At 48.9% G+C, this 18007-nt stretch overlaps 9 protein-coding genes across 9 annotated transcripts; 5 read left to right on the plus strand and 4 right to left on the minus strand.

Moving 5' to 3' along the window:
• Positions 1-464: 464 nt before the first annotated feature.
• Positions 465-1103, plus strand: N7516_005224 (uncharacterized protein; the record flags this gene model as incomplete). The annotated part of the gene is made up of 1 exon (XM_057217944.1): positions 465-1103. The coding sequence occupies one exon, from the start codon at positions 465-467 to the stop codon at positions 1101-1103; it is 639 nt and encodes a 212-aa protein (XP_057079827.1).
• A 534-nt stretch (positions 1104-1637) lies between these two features.
• N7516_005225 (uncharacterized protein) lies at positions 1638-2318 on the plus strand (the record flags this gene model as incomplete). Its single annotated transcript, XM_057217945.1, has 1 exon — positions 1638-2318. One exon carries the CDS (start codon positions 1638-1640, stop codon positions 2316-2318), a length of 681 nt encoding a protein of 226 aa, XP_057079828.1.
• A 1506-nt stretch (positions 2319-3824) lies between these two features.
• N7516_005226 (putative MFS transporter) lies at positions 3825-5851 on the plus strand (the record flags this gene model as incomplete). Its single annotated transcript, XM_057217946.1, has 3 exons — positions 3825-4112; positions 4250-4652; positions 4713-5851. 3 exons carry the CDS (start codon positions 3825-3827, stop codon positions 5849-5851), a joined length of 1830 nt encoding a protein of 609 aa, XP_057079829.1.
• Positions 5852-6245: 394 nt separating this feature from the next.
• Positions 6246-7257, minus strand: dph5 (diphthine synthase; the record flags this gene model as incomplete). The annotated part of the gene is made up of 3 exons (XM_057217947.1): positions 6246-6843; positions 6902-7026; positions 7123-7257. 3 exons carry the CDS (start codon positions 7255-7257, stop codon positions 6246-6248), a joined length of 858 nt encoding a protein of 285 aa, XP_057079830.1.
• A 1271-nt stretch (positions 7258-8528) lies between these two features.
• On the plus strand, positions 8529-10120 carry N7516_005228 (transcriptional regulator SPT3; the record flags this gene model as incomplete). The annotated part of the gene is made up of 4 exons (XM_057217948.1): positions 8529-8586; positions 8611-9074; positions 9127-9954; positions 10007-10120. The coding sequence occupies 4 exons, from the start codon at positions 8529-8531 to the stop codon at positions 10010-10012; spliced, it is 1356 nt and encodes a 451-aa protein (XP_057079831.1). The 3' UTR covers positions 10013-10120.
• A 283-nt stretch (positions 10121-10403) lies between these two features.
• Positions 10404-12426, minus strand: N7516_005229 (blue light-inducible protein Bli-3; the record flags this gene model as incomplete). The annotated part of the gene is made up of 5 exons (XM_057217949.1): positions 10404-10720; positions 10797-11251; positions 11326-11449; positions 11755-12163; positions 12220-12426. The coding sequence occupies 5 exons, from the start codon at positions 12424-12426 to the stop codon at positions 10404-10406; spliced, it is 1512 nt and encodes a 503-aa protein (XP_057079832.1).
• Positions 12427-13188: 762 nt separating this feature from the next.
• Positions 13189-13668, minus strand: N7516_005230 (uncharacterized protein; the record flags this gene model as incomplete). Its single annotated transcript, XM_057217950.1, has 1 exon — positions 13189-13668. One exon carries the CDS (start codon positions 13666-13668, stop codon positions 13189-13191), a length of 480 nt encoding a protein of 159 aa, XP_057079833.1.
• Positions 13669-14071: 403 nt separating this feature from the next.
• On the plus strand, positions 14072-14645 carry N7516_005231 (U4/U6-U5 snRNP complex subunit SNU23; the record flags this gene model as incomplete). The annotated part of the gene is made up of 2 exons (XM_057217951.1): positions 14072-14120; positions 14158-14645. 2 exons carry the CDS (start codon positions 14072-14074, stop codon positions 14643-14645), a joined length of 537 nt encoding a protein of 178 aa, XP_057079834.1.
• A 283-nt stretch (positions 14646-14928) lies between these two features.
• N7516_005232 (baculoviral IAP repeat-containing protein) lies at positions 14929-17752 on the minus strand (the record flags this gene model as incomplete). Its single annotated transcript, XM_057217952.1, has 5 exons — positions 17552-17752; positions 17190-17486; positions 17028-17137; positions 16215-16977; positions 14929-16137 (listed from the first exon to the last, which is right to left on the minus strand). The coding sequence occupies exons 1-5, from the start codon at positions 17687-17689 to the stop codon at positions 14929-14931; spliced, it is 2517 nt and encodes an 838-aa protein (XP_057079835.1). The 5' UTR covers positions 17690-17752.
• Between the last annotated feature and the right edge of the window lie 255 nt (positions 17753-18007).

An 18007-nucleotide genomic window follows, 5' to 3' on the forward strand; every position in this document is an offset into this window, starting at 1 on the left:
AGTACCTCCATACGCGCCGAGGCACCCCGTGAGGCTTCTATCACCAAATCACCAATACATCGAAGTTCTCTAACTGTGGCCGATTGATTGCTTGCATGGATGTAGATCCTTTAGCCGCTATGGCTGTATCGTGTTCTAGTCGGCCTAAGTGCCACCATTCCCCGAGAGCCACTCGTTATCCGAAATTCGAGAGCTGTATGAGACACTATGTTTCTATTTTGATGGTTTTCAAGAGCTCCAGCGCTTGACTGACAGGCATTTTGACCAGCAGCTTGTTTCATGGACACAATATCGCTCCCCGGTATCTTCTCAGAATGCCATAAATAGTGCACAATTCCCCGTCAAGTATATCAATCATTGTCTTCAGCGACTGCTCTCATCTTCTTGTCTTGTTGTTTATCTCAAATCAACAGTATATACAAACTCTTTTCACATCCCTCAGCGAGTTTACCTTTGCTGGCACCATGCTACGTGATTCTCGTTATTCCTCGACGCACAGCCCCACCTCTAGCGGTGAAAATGGCTATGTGCTAAGCGTCAATCTTTCCGGACGGGGAGATGTCGGCCAGGGTGATCCGCTGGCCCACTGGGAAGTTATGCTCCACAAGCGAGGGGAGCCGGACGGTGATCTCTACTGTGTTCGCAAAGACGAAAACTTCTACTACGAACATCCGGTACAGAGACGTGTGGTCGAAACAGCTGCTACCTACGGTCGAAATGAAATCCAACACCTTTCGGATAGGAGCAAGGAGGCAGCGGTACGAGTCTTGAATGCGTATGGAAAAGACAAATCCAACCTTCCGCACAGGAATGCAAGCAGCCAGGAGTGGACCGTTGGTGCACTTGGTGCACTTGAACGAGAGAAGCTGGTGCCCCAGGGAACCAGAGACTATTGGAGCCGAAATATTGGACAGGCTTCTCCGGAGATTAGCGGTCGACTCCAGCAAGACGGCGGCTCTTGGGTTCCGTCAACCACTGTGTACCCTAAAGGGCGAGGACCTGCCGATGCGACATTTGGAAAGGAGCAAGTGCGACAGCCGGTTAATCGTTACAATTTGGACGAATTTGAGGGCCTCAGTAGCAGCAGGAAATCTAGGAGGTAACCGCCCTAGGGGGTTTCATCTTGGGATTTCATTGTGCTGTCGTTGTTATCGTTGTTGCTTGCTGCTGCGGCTTTTTGTCTTACAATTCCGGTCGGCCGTGAAATATTTTGATCGTTTGTTTTTGTTATTATCTTTCAAGTTGTTAAGAGTCCGATGTTCTGTCAGTATATATATACGTGGATCATATGGAACTCCATATATTTACAGCCTCAATTCATCCTCAGACTGGAACCTGACCCGCAGCTGCCTACGACCAAGCCCTGTAAAATTTCGGTGAATCTTGAACCATATGGGCGGGAGGATGACAAGAATAGGCAACAGTGATGAATGGAATGCTCTAAGATATCAGATCTCTATTGGATGGTATGATTTTCGTAAAGCGCCAGAGCCTCCCTGTAGCAGGCGGACGGACCTTCTCTCTACCCCACCGCCTTTGCTTTCCTCTGGCAAAAACAAATCGGCGCTACTATAATAATAACCGTATGACCACTAGCAACCTAGATATGTAGTCACTTTACTCTACTAGCGCTAACTATGGGATCCGCTCACGGCATTTCAATAAACATCTGCGGCCGCGGCGACGCCAAACTTGGCGATGGCCCCTCCCACATGGGAATCGCCATCTACAAACATGGCTCCTCAACCTGCGAAATGCACCATATACGCAACCCTACAGACGAAGACTTCGTCTACGATCCGCGGCCACAGCCGCTCGAAGACCCGGTTCTTAAAGGTCGTTGCGAGCTTGCTTCTCTCTCCTCTGAGCAGAGTGAACAAGCTGCTAGCCTGCTCTCCGCCTTTGGGAACGATGAATCTCACATCCCCGAGTTCGGGGTTGGAAATTGTCAAGACTGGGTTGCCGGTGCTGCTGGAATGCTTGAGAACGCTGGTGTTGTTTCTTCTGGAGAAGGGTCATTTTGGAAGAATATGATTAACAGAAGTTCGGAGGAAATGAAGAATGAGTGTCTCCGGATGGGGAAGACATGGATAGATGGCCCGGAGTCGACATATGAAGGGGAGCCTGATGCAAAGTTTGTGGACAGAGAACGGGATACAGTGAAGCCTGTTGGGAAGTTGGCTCAGAATGATCTCTTTCGAACGCGAATGCAGTCGCTTTTGGGCTCCAAGGGGGATGGAGAGAGTGATATTGACAAAACGCCTGTTGAACGGCCGTTTTATGTGTCGAGTCCTTTCTTTAGTAAGATGGCCGAGTGAAATGATTGAATGCATTGTTAAAGCATTGTATTACCGTCACTTCAAACAGTATACGGAGCTATAGAAGCTATACCGATGGTAGGACGGAGTCACCAAGTCACAAGTGGCGTGACATACTTCTTGGCCACGATGCCGAGCCTGCCCCTCCGGTTAGAACCGAGGTGAATGATGCTGCTTTAATTTCATAGGTGTTCCCATCTGAGAGAAATTACGATGCACGGTACACGTGCCTCTGGAGTGAGGCGGAGCTGTTTGATACTTTTGCGCTGAGCGTTCATCCATTGTATTGCTTTGTAGATGAATAATTACGGACATCAGGTTTTTATATCAGGTTTGGGTAGTACATATATGTACGGATATAACATACAATACAGATACATACATGTATACACCCGTTGATGTTTACATACATGGCTTGCGTATGTAAATTACAAGTGCGTCTATGTTGATCAAAGTATCCAAAAGGCTAATTATGTACTGTGTCCACTTCGGAAGTTTTATCACCTTGATCATGCAACTTGTTATCAAGTCCTAGCATCGCCTTGTAGGGTTGAGTATGCTAGCCTTACAATATGTGGCAGGACTATCTTCTACTACGTGATGTGTATTGTATCGGCTTTTTGTCGGTGACGTGGAATGTGGCTGAAACGCTTGAACTGTCGGCGCTAAGTTGCCACAGGTGGCTCTAGGAAGTGGATACTCTTTTGTATCACATTTAACACATTTAACGTTTAGACTTAAATCGGATTATAACAATTACCTAGGTACCAAGGTAGGTATGATTAATACATACGCTTCGTACGTACCTAAGTATATCTATATGGATCTGATAAAATTGGAACTGTAACAAACATACTTTACTGAGTAAATGAAGTCGAAATTACTTCTCCACCACGGTTCCTACATTATATGCCAAGATTTCCGTTGCTTAAGCGTATGCATTGAATTGGCGTCATGACCTAAGGGAGGGGGGCTCGGCAGGGAGGTGTGGGGCGGTCGTCGCAAGCCAGGTGTCGTTGTCGATCTATGTATCAAAGATAGTACTATGTACGGAGTATTATATGGGGATGTTGACCTATTTCAGGGGATTTGATTTTAAGTAAATGAATTCAGTGTTGTATATTATCAGTATATTATCAGTATAGTGTTATATTTAAAAGTGATATTGGTTATCAAAGTAATAATATGTAATAATCCACTGCATTCCCCGGGCTCTGGTGGATCTCAAATCAAAGTACCGAGAAAAAAGGACGGCATCGCCAAAATCCCCTGGAGACGGTAACAAAGTACTCCGTACAAAACAGGAGAAATTGAAAGTCAAATCAAAAATACAAAAATACAAAAATAACTACTCTGTAACTCTTTCTCTTCTTTCTACGGAGTATATATATTCTCAAGGCCAATAATACTAATTACCCGAACTACGAAAAATACCTGAAACCAAAGGGGTTCTACCACTCCTTTAGATCCTTACGACACCTCGGGTTTACACTAGTACATTCCTCAATGCCTGCCAGGACTGGAAACCATAAAACGAATAATGCCCGCCACGCGCGTACGACGTCCTGGTCGAGTGGCTTCCATTTCACCCAAGGCACCGAATCATCCGAACACGCCCAAGGTCGCCGCCGACGCGAGTCCAATACCTCCCTCGCCGGTCTTGAAGAACGCTCCTCCTCCCCCGACTCGCTCGCCATCGATGATAATATGTTAAGGAATACCTCGATGGATCTAGGTGGTGATCGCAAAACACAACATGTGCGCGGCCGCTCCATTAGCCACGGCCTGCCACAAGTACCCGCCCTACAGGAAAATGAACTCCCCCGACTATGCGGGCGCCGGCTCGCCCCGCGCTCGTAACCTGGATGTCGCTGCCGCGGAAGGGTCAATTGGCACTGCTGGGCCTCTGTCGTGTCTTTGATTTCCTGCAGATCGCTTCGCTACAGGCGTACATGTTTTATCAGCTCAAGTCTTTCGACCCGAACCTCTCCGACTCAGATGTTGCGACCCAGGCGGGAATTCTCCAGGGTGCTTTTACCGCCGCTCAGTTTGCGACGGCGATCCCCTGGGGCCGTGTTGCCGATGCTGAGTGGGGTGGTCGGAAGTTCGTTCTACTTGTTGGTTTGATTGGTACTGCGGTGTCTTGTCTAGGTGTCGCTTATTCGACGTCATTCGCGCAGGTCGTGTTTTGGCGCTCGTTTGGTGGAGGCATTAACGGCACTGTTGGTATTATTCGAACTATGATTGCGGAGAATGTTAAAGAGAAGAGATATCACTCGCGCGCTTTCTTGATTTTGCCTATTGGCTTCAACATAGCTTCGTTGTTTGGTCCTGGTGAGTACCTTGTTCTGTAATGTCCGCGACTATGCGAAAATTGACTAACCAGTTTCACAGTGATGGGTGGCATGTTGGCTGATCCCGTTAAGAGCTATCCCCGTCTCTTTGGTCCCAATTCCTCCTTCGGGGGTGCGAACGGAGTGCAATGGCTTGAGACGTACCCCTATGCGCTGCCAATGTTCGCGAACTTCTGTTTCCTCTCTTCAACAGCAGTTTTGGTTGGGTATGGATTAGAGGAGACCTTGGCATCTTGCAAGGGCAAGCCTGGCCTGGGCACATTCGCTAAGAAGCTCCTTGCGCGCGCCATGAAGACCGCAGTCCCCTCTTCGTCGTCATTGTACACAAGGCTCCCGCTCCATGACTACGAAGAGGATGGGTCTTTGCTGGGCCAGCCCATGGACCGCTCGGAGAGCTACGAGCTCGAAGAAAAGGCGCACAAACCTGTCCGCGTCCAACGTGTGTTGCCTTTCCGAAGAATGTGGACTAAGAACGTGTTGTGCACACTCGGCGCACAGGCTTTCTTCGACTTCCAAATGGGTGCCTTCAACAACCTCTGGCTACTCTTCCTGTCTACTCCTCGCTATGACGCCAATGACCCCGCGAGTCCCGCCCAGAGCTTACCATTCGCCTTCACCGGCGGACTGGGCATGCTCCCGCAGAGCGTTGGTTTCGCGACTGCAATTTTGGGTGTGATTGGTATGATCCTTCAATTCACTGTCTACCCTACAATCAACGGCCACCTAGGTACAGCCAAGAGCTACCAGTATTTCCTCTCTCTTTTCCCCATCGCATACTTCATTGCACCCTATATCTCGCTGGCTCCATCTACAATTCCCCCTCCTGGCCAAGCCAACGGCCCTTGGGTCTGGTTTTGGATCATCATCGTCCTCTTCTTCCAGGTCACTGCCCGAACTTTCACTCTTCCCACCTCTATTATTCTGCTGAACAACTGCTCACCGCACCCATCGGTCCTCGGCACTATCCATGGAGTTGGCCAGTCCGTCTCGTCGGCCTTCCGTACCATTGGACCTATCTTTTCAGGTGCATGGTACGGATATGGCTTGGACGTTGGCATGATCGGCTTCGCCTGGTGGATGATTGCATTGGTATCCGTGTTTGGCTGCCTTGCAGCTATCTTCGTATATGAAGGTTCTGGACATGAGATTCTCCTTCCTGGAGAACAAGAAGAGATCTGACGTGATGCGATATGAGCGTATCTTTTTTGAAGAGTTGAGCTGTACATTGCTTCAACATTTTGCATATCATAAGGTGTCGGTTGGTTGGGGTTCTTTTTCATACATATTCCCATTTCTGTTTTCTTTTTTTTTTCGGATACCATCTGCTTTGCGTCTTTCGCTATATCACAGCATTCCCATTTTGTTTTCCTATGTATGTTAGAATAGAAGAATCCAGATACTCCGCCCGGGTCACTTAGATCAAATTGAATAAAGTCAATATACTATATACCATCTTTCCCAACTTGATCGTTCCAACAACTTTGATGTATTATAGCAATGGAATCAGTTCATTTAAAAAAGCTTATCATGTATTTTAATCTTGAAATCATATCTCTTCACAGAATTTCAGCTCTCACAAGCTAGCCCCATATCCCTTGACATAGCTCGCATCAAAAGTCTCCTTATTGACCGCATATTCGCGAATATAGTCCCTCTCAAGATCATGCGTCCTCCGACCAAGAAGAACAAGACTGTGCAACGGCGCGCCCATCTCAACAGTAGCCAATTCCTTAAGCGTACCAGAAACAAGCTGCTGATTAGCGGCGCCAACGCGCGCCGCACCAACGGCCAAACTATCCGGCCCATAGACACCCTCCTGGCGCTCCTCCTCAGTCTCCAGCATCTGTGCCGCACACTGCGCAACAGTCATGTAACGCGGGGGCTCGAAAATGCGACGTCCGCGCGCCATGTTCTCCAGCGACTGCTCCTTGACCTTAATATCGAGCAGTACTAGTGTGTGTAGGCCGGTCTGAACGTTCTCGCGCACACGGTCGTAGTACGAAGACGGCTTCCAGGTCTCAGTGAAGAAAACCATGCTCACTGTTTGTCCAAAGTTGTACAGCTGCAGTCCGGTGCAGCCGATTCCGGACATGATGGAGGCGTTAGGGACGACTTTGGTCTCGATGCCAAGTTCGCGCGCGCGGAGGACGAGGTCGGTATGCGTTGTTGCGCTGTTGGTCGTATGGTGTTAGCTATGGATCTTGTAGCGGAAATGGATGAAGATCGTACCCGAATGGATCTCCCACCACTAGGAATACAATATCGGCTTTGTCGCCGCCGGCGAGGATGTCATCGCTGCCGGTCTCGACTAGTTCACGGTCTGCCTCAATGACGGGGCGGCCATAGAACGCTTCCTACTGGTAGTATGTTCAATCAGTCCATCTGCGCAAAATATATACAATGTTCCATTGGGTATGTGATTGAAAATAAAAGCTTTGAACCTAACTCACCAGTTTTTCCTTATCGACAAGAAGAATACTCGTGTATGCCTCTAGATAGACTCTCTCGGCCCGCTTCACGATCTCCAGACCGCGGACGGTGATATCCGTCTCATCCGCGAGACCGAGTCCAATTAGGTGGAGCATATTGGCTGTAGGGACTCAGATTATGCAATTGAGTAGAATACAATGAATCTCACCGTCCAACAAACAGTTCGAAAAAAAGAACTACGTGCCCCGCGATACCGGCAGAACACTCCGTCACCGCCGGATTCAAGAATGTCCGGTTATCGCTTATCTCCCCCAGGTCGGCCTGTGAACGTCCAGAGCTTCATCCTCCTTGCGCCATCTTCTCTCACTTTGCCTCGAATCAATTCAACAACACTCACTCCTACTGGTTGAACACCGGTGTAGATATTATCTCGATCGTCAAAAGAAATTTCCCCTGGTAGGGTTACCGCCGTCCATCATGAGCTCCGATCGGAATCCGAAGTATCGGCAGGAGATACAACAGGTGAGTCTCTCCCCGATCTTTGGTTCATTTTGCTTGGGGTTTGGGGTCTCTTGATCTTTCTGGCTCTTGAAAACTTCAATTTTATCGTCCGATCAGGCCTCAAAGGTTCTCTGAACATATTGCGACTGTCGGCGGGCTTCGCGACACAACATAATGCGCGGCGCAAACATATTATCTCGGTGGATAGGACCACAGCCCCCTCCACTTCCCTCGTTCCATTGGAGGAAGTCACACCCCGAAGTTTGAAGTAGCTTTTCGGGCTATGAAACATCCACGGACGGTCCGGCTGGGCTTGCGACATATAACTTGCTTTCGGATGTACTCATTTGCTCGAACAACGCCATATCATCCTTGTCATATTCCATTTTTCATAACGAATGTCGATATTGCGCACAAACAACTCTGCATTCTTTGGTTGTTGGGATGCACACATTTTGACGTCGAGCAAAAAACGGCAATACTTGAAACGCCTGGATTCCCTCTGCAACTGGTCCTACCAATGTCGAATCTTTGGCATTGGATCAATGAGAGACACTGTTTTGAAGATCGAAGGATGATGTTGAAGTTCCTAGAGTTAGGAGCAATTGGCAACACGGTCGCCCTTTCTCTTCTATGATATTTGCGGGGGATCAGGAGTGAACTTATTATCGATATCGACTTTGTGAGAGCTGCTACTTAGCCTATCGGTTTGCCGAGATGTTAGGATATCTCACTTGTGTCACTTGTTCTTCACCTTCGCCTCTTCTTGGCATCTGTCAGCCTTCGAAAATCCTTGCTTTACCTTTCGGTCGTCTTGTCTTGTCAATGCCCTTGTCAACCCCATCTACAAACGCTCCCACGCACCCTTCAACAGTCGGTCCACCCGCTGTATCGAACACTTTATCGGTGTCATCATTCATCAATCATGTCCTTTCCTAACGTGAACGCGACATCAATCGTTGAGCTGTGGATGCAGCCTAGGGGTGAATTTGCATGAAGTCAGGAAGAATCTATGATAATGGATCCTGGTTGGACCTTGACTGATCCCCATATGCCATTGTGTGGTTGTACCATTACCTCTCCTGTGGATGCTCCTTGTGTAGTTTCAGACTCGGGCATGGATTCACCTGAGGATATTTCCGTTCATTCTGTTGAAGGCGTCTCTGTTGTAAATCATGATGGTCTGTCGGTCGACCCCGAGTCAGACTTCTTCATCATGGGACAGTACTTTCACGAGCATTACACGCATATCTTCAACTCATTCACTTTCCAGATGGACAGTGCCACAATCAACTCTCAAACCAATGCCAAGAGCCAGAAAGATCATGAGATGGAGAAAGAAGACATATTTGGAGGCTCCTTTACTAACGACATTGTTAAGATGATGTTCGTCTCCGGAGAGACAGCAGAGCCGTCCCCTGAGACTACCACTTTGATTGAAGAGATCACCCGGCAACAAGTGCTCGAAATTGTGGGTACTAGAAATTCTGCCTTGAAAGCTCTCATTACTGACGATCAAATAGCTGACCCGCAGTACCGCATTGGCAACTCGCCGTGGAGTTCGCTCGATCTCTACCGACGACCTAATTTTCCTGATTCGACACGATAAGGCTAAGGTCTCCCGTCTGCGAACCTTCCTGTCCTGGAAGGATGTCCGCAAGAACGTCAAAGATTCCGACGACAAGGGTGGCGGCGACGCCGCCGACTTTGCTGCCGCTGATGATGCAGCTGGTGTTGTTGCAGGTCCTGCAGACGTGGCCCCCAAGCCCAAGAACAAGCGTGCCAAGGTCGGGCTTGCGTGGGATGTCAACAGTTTCTACTCAGTTCAGGTCCCCGAGCGTGAAGATGAAGAAGACGAAGAAGAAGAGGAGCAGAACTACGCGACCCTCCAGCGTCTTGCCGCCGCCGATGAACGTACCCGCCACATGACACGGGAGGAGTATGTATTCTGGTCCGAGTGTCGCCAGGCTTCCTTCACCTACCGCAAGAGCAAGCGATTCCGCGAGTGGGCAGGCTTCGGCATCGTGACTGAATCCAAGCCAAACGATGATATCGTTGACATCCTCGGATTCCTTACCTTCGAGATCGTCCAGACACTGACTGAGGAGGCACTCAAAGTCAAGGAGCGTGAAGACAACGAGAAGCACCGTCGCGGAGGCGCCGAAGCCGGTGAGAACATGAAGAAGCGGAAGCGCGAGACCGGCCTGTTCGACCCACCCGAGGAGGGACGCACTCCCATTGAGCCACGACACGTTCGTGAGGCCTATCGCAAGCTGCAGGCTACTCCCCAAAAGGCCAAAGCTATGCTATTGCACAATGGCCGTATTCCTTACCGTTTCCCTCTTGCTTTGGTGAGTTTATATACACTTTCACTGTATGTTCTTATGCTAACAATGCCTCCAGATTTAACTGTTCGCTGACTTCGGCGTCAATTCTAAATTGACGCTCCTTCATGAATTACGCGCATGGCAGCGGGAGTTTGCGGACGATACCCAATTTTATCTTGTTTCATTTGTGCTGGTGACGGAACGAAGCTCCTTTAGGTGTTGTTTCTTGAATTTACTTTTTTTTTAACTTAATGTCTGAATAGTTCAACATTGTACCCCTGCTTGTACATTCCTGTACACTGTGTCTTTAGCCTAATCATTTGTCCGATAATTTCCCCGTAAATTGTAATTGTAAATAATGCAGTAAAAAGGAAGCTGTGCCGAACTGAAAGAGAGTGGTCGACTATAGGAAATAGCCAGGTGATAGAGGTATTCTGAGACTATATCTGAATCACGCTCATTGACTTTGAAGTTTAGACCAGCTCACACTCAATCACATTTTCTACCCCCTTTCCACCGTCCCACACTTTGACAACCTTCAAACCCGCCCTCCTTTCAATCAAGTCATACCATGCTGTGCTAGTCCGCTGTTCCGCAGAGAATAGGGTTAACATAATCATATCGAGTCCTGTAGTCTCCCAATGGGCACCGATGTTCGGCATAACGTTCTCGTTGAGCAATAGTCTGCTGTATCCAGTCTTCATAGCCTCTTTCACTCGTGTAAGTATTATTTCACACACATCGTCTGACCAGTTATGTAGAGTTGAGTGTATATAATAGGCACGGGCACCTGGGGATAGTATAAGTAACACCATTCGAAATTGATATAGACAGAGTTGGAACGGGAAAGAGCTCTGCACTCGTACCTTTGACGGGCTGTTCATCATGGAAGTCATAACCCATTCGGATGATAGCCGAATCTAGATCCTTGATCTGGTCAATCATCATAGGCAAATCTTGAAGGATCAATTTTCCGGGGACGTTCGGATAGCGACTCTGGAATCTCTTCAAGTCATGGCCCACGTTGCCGCCTATGTCCACCAGAAATGGTGCACCTGGGCTAGAATCGGCACCGTCAATAAGCCTCTCCTGCACAGGGTAGACACTGGGGTCCATCCAGTGTGGGCGACCCAGGTTGTAACCACCAAGGTAATCATTCAGGTGATCTCCGTAGCCCAAATCCCGCACCCAGGGAAATATGTTCTTGCCGGTACCATAGGCATACATTAGGGATGTGTCCCAGGGATCTGTCGGATTCATCCAACCACGCTTACGGGAAAATTCGTGGAATTTCAAAGTTCCTGCACCAGTGGACGCGGTACTAATTGAGTAACAAGAAGTATCAGCTGCGCTGTTACTTTATGGGGTTTCACTGACGGTCGAATGAGTACTCACAGGCTGAGATACCCATGTCCAATCTGAGGAAGGCTCAGCGCCTTGGTATAGTTTGTAGGCTGGTACTCATCTTCCCCAACTTCAATGAGGAGTGCCATAGCACTGATATGTCGCATCAACCGACCTGGAATGCAGTTAGCTGGCACTGCGGGGCGGGTTATGTGAAGCCTACTGAGAAGTTTTCGGGGCTAAGAACGTGAAGCGAAAAGACCGTTGAGGAGGGAGCATATTAGTGTTCAAATTCATTTGTCTTCATTTCCGCTCAAAGCGTTATATACGTCCTAAAGAAATAACTATGTTCCCGTTTCGAGTTTCCTTTTAGAGTAGGCTTATTCGTGATGCGTCCGGCGCCCTAAAGAGATTAGTTAGAGTTTCTGTTGCACATATTCAAAAGATCCAAAGGAAGATAAAAAAGAAAAGAAAACATACACTCAGCCAATTCCTTCAAACTCAGCTCCCGAATGCCATTGACATGAGGAACGTTGCCCTGTACAGCACCCTTAACAGTTTCATAGGCACGGCCAATCATGCTCTTGTGCGCAACAACATGTGTGGCCAACTTGGCCTGGAGCTTAATAAGACCAATGCGGGGGTCTGATGGTCCACCATCGTGCACGCCATCGCCCATATCACCAAGCCATGCCTTGAGTGCAGGCGAGTAGTACTTCTTCACGATGGCGGTATCACCGATCACTGATGCAGTGCCTGAGATGGAGGCCCAGGCTCCGCTGCTGAGGTCCAGGAAGGACATATTTGTTTCTTTGGGGTGCACGGTGAGATCCATTGTTTTGCCGGAGAAGAGGTTTGTGTGGAAGATGAGGTCAACGCCGCCGTTTTCCTATTTGAGGGGATTTATTAGCATGTTCTTTTCGTTTATTGTGGCTCTACTCATACCGTCGCGGCTAATGCCATGCATCTTGAGGCCAGAAAGTCGCCCTCTGACTGCTTGGTTGTCAACATGCCAAATTTAACTATGTTGATAAATTCAACCAGCTCTTCGATCTTCTGAGGGAGAGGCGGGTCTTCGAAGTTCTGGGTCTTGTAGGGATCCACGGGGTGACTGCCCGTCTTGGTGTTGATAGTGGCATCTGTAGTAGACATTTTTGTTTGATGTTTAAGTAATGAAAGGATATAATAAAGTAAAGAGTCTGAGAGAGCTGGAAGAAGGAGAAGAAGCTATATAAAAAAAGCTTTATAGGAACTATGTATACACCGGTTGTCAATGTGACGTCACCGATAAGATCAGGATTAGGGCTAAAAATTGGGGTCAAGTTCCAAGTTCAACTGCATCACAGCATCCCAGAAAGCCCAGAAAGCTTGGAATCGGTGTAGATCAGGTCGCTGCAGGCCTAACTCTCTGAGAATGTGTCTCGGCATGGATGCATATCCGTCAGAGTCCATTTGGATTCCCCGCATCGAATATTCTGCCAACCTCCATTACATCATGTCTATGCAAATGTCTCTTGAAAACGCTGTTATATACAGGTTAATATGAGTAATCTTTTGTGAGCGTGATTGCCAGATCGAATTCTGAGTCATTTTCATGGCGACGACGTCCTAGTCGATCGTACAGGGAGAAATATGTCGGCATTTGTCGATTGGCTTCCGAGCTCAGCCAACCTGGCATAAGACATGGCTGAAAGTTCAAATTATAGCTTAATCAATAGTTGTATAATGTCCTCTCAATCTACTATAAAAGTACCATGTTCTGGCGAGTTCGTTCAATCAGCAGGGTCTTCAAACCACATGCAAGCCAAATGAGATAATGTCTCACCTCTGGGGGCAATGCCACAACAAGTGCAGCAGAACAGCCATAATGCCAATCACAAGGGCTATGCGACACGATATTAGCCAATCTCTCCACTAAATGTGAAGAAGGTAGAACCAAAGAGTGAACAAACCTTCATGTCCCCAGCTCTCCATCACCTTAATAGCTCTCCTTTTCCCCTGTGTCCTCATTCTAAACCAACCGGGCATTAAATCCGTTCGGCATGTCTGGCCGTTAACAAGCAGACAGCCACCCTTAACCCGCCGACATTCCAGATGCCACCGACGACGCTCCATAATGCCGCAGACTTGCCCATTACAAAATGACTCGTCCGTACTGAACGAGCACTTCTCCATAGGGCATTCGAGTTTCTGCTCAAAACGGTCGATGAGCCAGTCAACCTTCAGGCGCACTCCTGTGAAGACTATTGAGTAGAAGTGACGGTTGCTGTGTTTTAAAGCAAGGGCATCTGGGTACGAAAGGTAGGTGCTTATTTGGATGTGGAGTTCCGAGGGGAGGGTCATTAGATTGGCGCTGGTGGATAGAGAACGGGAGGGGAACTGAAATGACTCCATGTTTTTAGACTTGATTTCAGGGGCTGTTTCTTGTGGCTCAATTGTGTACATTTGACGTGAGGGTGGTGTTCATCTTATACGAGCAGGTCGAAAACTGTTGCCTGAAATCGCAGCCACCAACGCTAATTTCTAGTTGGAGTTATTTAACCCAATGCAATGATCAACTGTTGGAATAATCCAAAACAGCTGCCTATTTTCAGCGTCGTAAAAGACATGTATACATAATTGAAGGCGTGGGTTGGGTTGTGACCATGTGGGAAGGATGAAATCAGTACCGCTTACATAATCTTCGATATCGGCCTCAACCCGACCTTGACCTGGCAAGCTCCAACTTTTAAAGATCGCCACTCACCAACCTCCCACTACATCTCCCCAAAACAAAACCTCAATATCCACCACCAATATGTCAAATCCAAACGCCTACGGCACCCCGGTGTCGGACACGGCCTTCCGTAAAACTTGGGACCGCGAAGAATATGCCAAAAAAAGCGGCCGACGCCGAAACGAAACGCAAAGCCGAAGGCAAAGCCCGATACGAAGCGAAACTACTGGGCAAGAAATACCATGCGCCAGTCGACTACAGCATGCTCGAGGATACCACAGCCCGCAACCAGCGCCTGGACGTCGCGTCCATGGTGGGCAAGACCGTGATTGTACCCGCAGGCTCGGGAATGGGCAAACGCGGCCGTGGTGCCGGATTTTACTGCAAGGACTGTGATCTTACCTACAAGGATAACTTGCAACTTGTGGAGCACTTGAACAGCAAGCAGCATTTGATTGCGACGGGACAGAGTGGCGAGGTGAAAAGGGCGAATGTTGAGGACGTGCGCTTGCGGTTGAGGATGCTTTCGCATCGGAAGCGACAGAGGGACGAGGAAGAGCGCAAGGCTTGGCAGCTTGATCTGGGGGTGCGGCTTAAGGAACGGGAGGAGATTGATGCTAAGGAGAGGGAGGGAAAAGAGGCGCAAGCGCAATGAGAAGAGGAAGAAGAACAAGGTTAAGGACGAGGATGATAGCTGGGAGGGCCGGTTGGGAATCATTTCTTGAGTTCTGTTCTCGGGGTGCGCGTCCTATTATTGATACCCATGGTGTTTTGGCATATTTTCCAGGCTTTTTCCTATGATCATGTTCTCTTCATGTGCAAAAATAGCACTTCCAAATTTCAAATTGAGAGCTTAAAAATCTAACAAGGGTTCTCCAACACCTAGAATAACGCCTAACATGCAAATCATATCATCCGAAAACATAGTGACTGTTGATTCAGTCGGTGCACTCGATGCCTTCGAGTCGCTGCATTGCTCGGCCACCTTCCTTCTCGAATTGACCAACAAGTCGCTCGCATTCTCTCTTCAGCCGTTCTTCGCCATTCTTTGCGTTCCACGCAATCCATTCTTGGACTGTCATCTTCTTCTCCGGGCTGGTCAAGCCAGCTTTCACGCCGTTGAAAAGTCCAGATAAATCTGCATTTTCCTTGTCGCTAGCCTCTCCGAACAGCACTTCATCAATATCCACCGGTGTCCATGGCTGGCCGGAAGGTCCAAATCCACCATTGGCGTTGCGCTTGGACGGTGATGGGGTGCTAACTGCCAGAGAGGCTCGGAACTCGGGATGCTTCGGTGTTGATTGAACAGGTGGACGGGATGCTGAGGGCCGCGACGATGGAGGCCGGTTTTCGGCATCTGATGACTGAGGTGATAGCGAGGGAGTGTTTTGGTGAGCGGGCGGAAGTGGTGAAACTGCCCGATTAGAGCGTTTTGAATCCCGCCGAGAGTCATCCACTTCGTGGGCGGAGGTCTGGCTTTGGACTAGGGTCTCTGCATGGTGCTCTTCGTGTGGAATATCGCTATACCGTTTGGCGGTCTTTGGCGGTAGACTAGGTGTCTTCCGATGAGATTGTGGCTCGGGAGACGTTTCTTGTGGAGGGGGAGAAGGCTCCTGGGGTGGGTTGATCATCTCAAGTTGGTCAGGTAAATCATCTGCAGTCTCGAATTCATCATCATGTTCCTCAGCCAACGGCTCAACGCGATATTCTTCGACTGTGGGTTCAAGAACTGGAGCTGGCTCTGCCTTTTTCTCGGATTTCTTAGGCTTTTTCTCTTTGGTTGATGTAGCATGCTTCTTCTTAGAACCCTTCTTTGATTCAGCCTTGTCCATCGGTCCTTCAGGCTCTGGTGCATCCTCCGGCTCCTTGTTGACAATCTCGACAGAGATGAAGGAGTCGTGACACTCGGAATCATTCCGAGCATGGGGAGCCCCAGGTTCTGAAGATTCTCGCGGCTCTGGCGCCTGTGCTTTTATCGTCTCTTCGGTCTTAGTCTTCTTTGTCCCCTTTTTCTTGGATGCTTTTGCCACCTTGGTCTTTGGGGCTGACAGTTCAGGTGCCTCCGGTTCATCATCAACCGGTTGCACATGAGAATCTGAACGGTTCTCATGATCACTAATTTCCTCTACTTGATCATGTATGGTCGGCTTGGGGGGTTAGCCACAACCTTGGACTTTTTGCTCGATTTTGTCTTCTTCGATGCCCGTGGCTCTGCTGGCTCGACCTCGACCTCAGGCTCGGGTGGCGCAGGTTCAGGGATATCTGCTTCGAGGCCTGCTTCAATTTCTGCTTCGATCTCCGAGTCACGAGGGGCTCGCGCCTTTGGTGGGGCTTTTAATGCAACAGGCACATCGGAGACCTTGCGGGCCTTGGATGTTCCCTTTTTCGTGGGTTTGCGACCTCTGCTAGTTTCTTCTTCCGAAGCAGCGTCATTCACTGGCTCTGCATCGGCCATGGCAGAGTCACTATGTTCGTAATTGTAGTTGCGAGCGATGCTGCTGCTGCGTGTTCTTGTAGCGCGTCTCTTCGCCGGGGGTTCTGCTGGCGGCCGCGATTGGTCTCTTTCCTGGGTGGCAATTGGGTTTGGTTCATCCTTGATATCCTCACTGGGCCTCTTCTTTCCTCTGCCTGCACGTTTGGGTTTGATAGGCTCTGGTTGGGCAAATTCTTCAACGTTGGCTTCAACTTGGCTTTCCACCTCCGCTGATTCTTCCTTCTTAGTCTTGGTCCCCTTTGATTTGCTCTTGGGTGCCTTCTTTGTAGATTTGGATTTTGTTGTAGCTTGGGACATGATGCTATGGTCCATGGAGTCATCCATTTCCATACCAGGCGTTTCGGATGTAACTGGATCAACAGATTGAGTTGAAAGACGGGAGGAAGTTTTGGAAACCCGAGGTTTCTTGGCACGAGTGGTTTTGCTCTTCTTTCCTGGTGGCTGGGCGAAGACAAAGAATGAACAATCAGAGGACCGGCGATAGTGTTCGTCACTGGGGGAAGTTAGCAACCGCCTAACTAGGAAGGAGCGATGAATACTCACAATGGGTCATCCTTAGGTTCCCAGCCATCCAAAGACAACTTGCAATAGACACAGCTGGCCAGGTCATTACTGTCGTCTGTAGGGCAGAAATACCAACCGCCTTCGACCATCTATCGTCATTGTAAGCTAAAATAAGATGAATACGGCCAGGTCGCTCGTTACCTTCTCTGACTGGCATATCCAGCCCTTTTTCCCGTCATGAGGCCATGCCGTACCAAATGTTGACAGTCTCGCTTGTGTAATCCTGTCGCCCGTAGGGTCTTCAATGGAGGCGGGGTTGGAGCTGCTCTGTTGGAGGTCCATCATAATGGCCCATCCGCAGTCGGGAGCATGTTTGAGATGCTCTGTGACGGGGTTGTCGTCCTCCTCCCAGCCATCCAGCGCCCGGTGGCACTCGAAACATGTTGTGTTGTCGGGATTTGTCTCGTATGGTTTGTAGTAGAATCCGGCGTGTGCTAACTGTAATCACGTTCAGTCAATCACTTTGAAATAAGCGCGTGTAACCTCTGTATAAAACAACATACCTCAGCCGGTGAAGGTCGCTGGTGCGGCCATGTAATCGCTTTGGGTGTTTTTGTGCCGGAAGATCTGCGTTTCTCCGGCTTCAGCACTATATCAAAGCTGGCTAAGCGGGCCGCAAAGGTATCCATTTCAGAGCCCATGGCGAGGTATCAGGGCAATTAGAGACAGTCGGTACTAATTCCCGACATGTAAAGGAACCTTTTGTGGAGAGAGTAGGCGAGTATTGTCGAAAGTGTCGTTGTTGTTGATCCTCCGCGTCTGTTTACTTTTGGTTGCTATGCACCTCAACACGCGCCCACGTGACCATTACTCAGCACCCGATTTAGAAGCGGAGGAGGACGGGGAGTACGTCAGAGCCGGAAATGTTGACGGAGCACCCAAATTCATTTCACTTCAATTCACTCATTTGCTTTCTATGCGGGCTCTTTGACTTGACTTAATCACTGCGCTACGCGCCC

Source organism: Penicillium verrucosum (assembly GCF_028828655.1).
Source record: "Penicillium verrucosum strain IBT 35672 chromosome Unknown utg000001l_segment0_segment0, whole genome shotgun sequence".
Taxonomy (NCBI): Eukaryota; Fungi; Ascomycota; class Eurotiomycetes; order Eurotiales; family Aspergillaceae; genus Penicillium; species Penicillium verrucosum.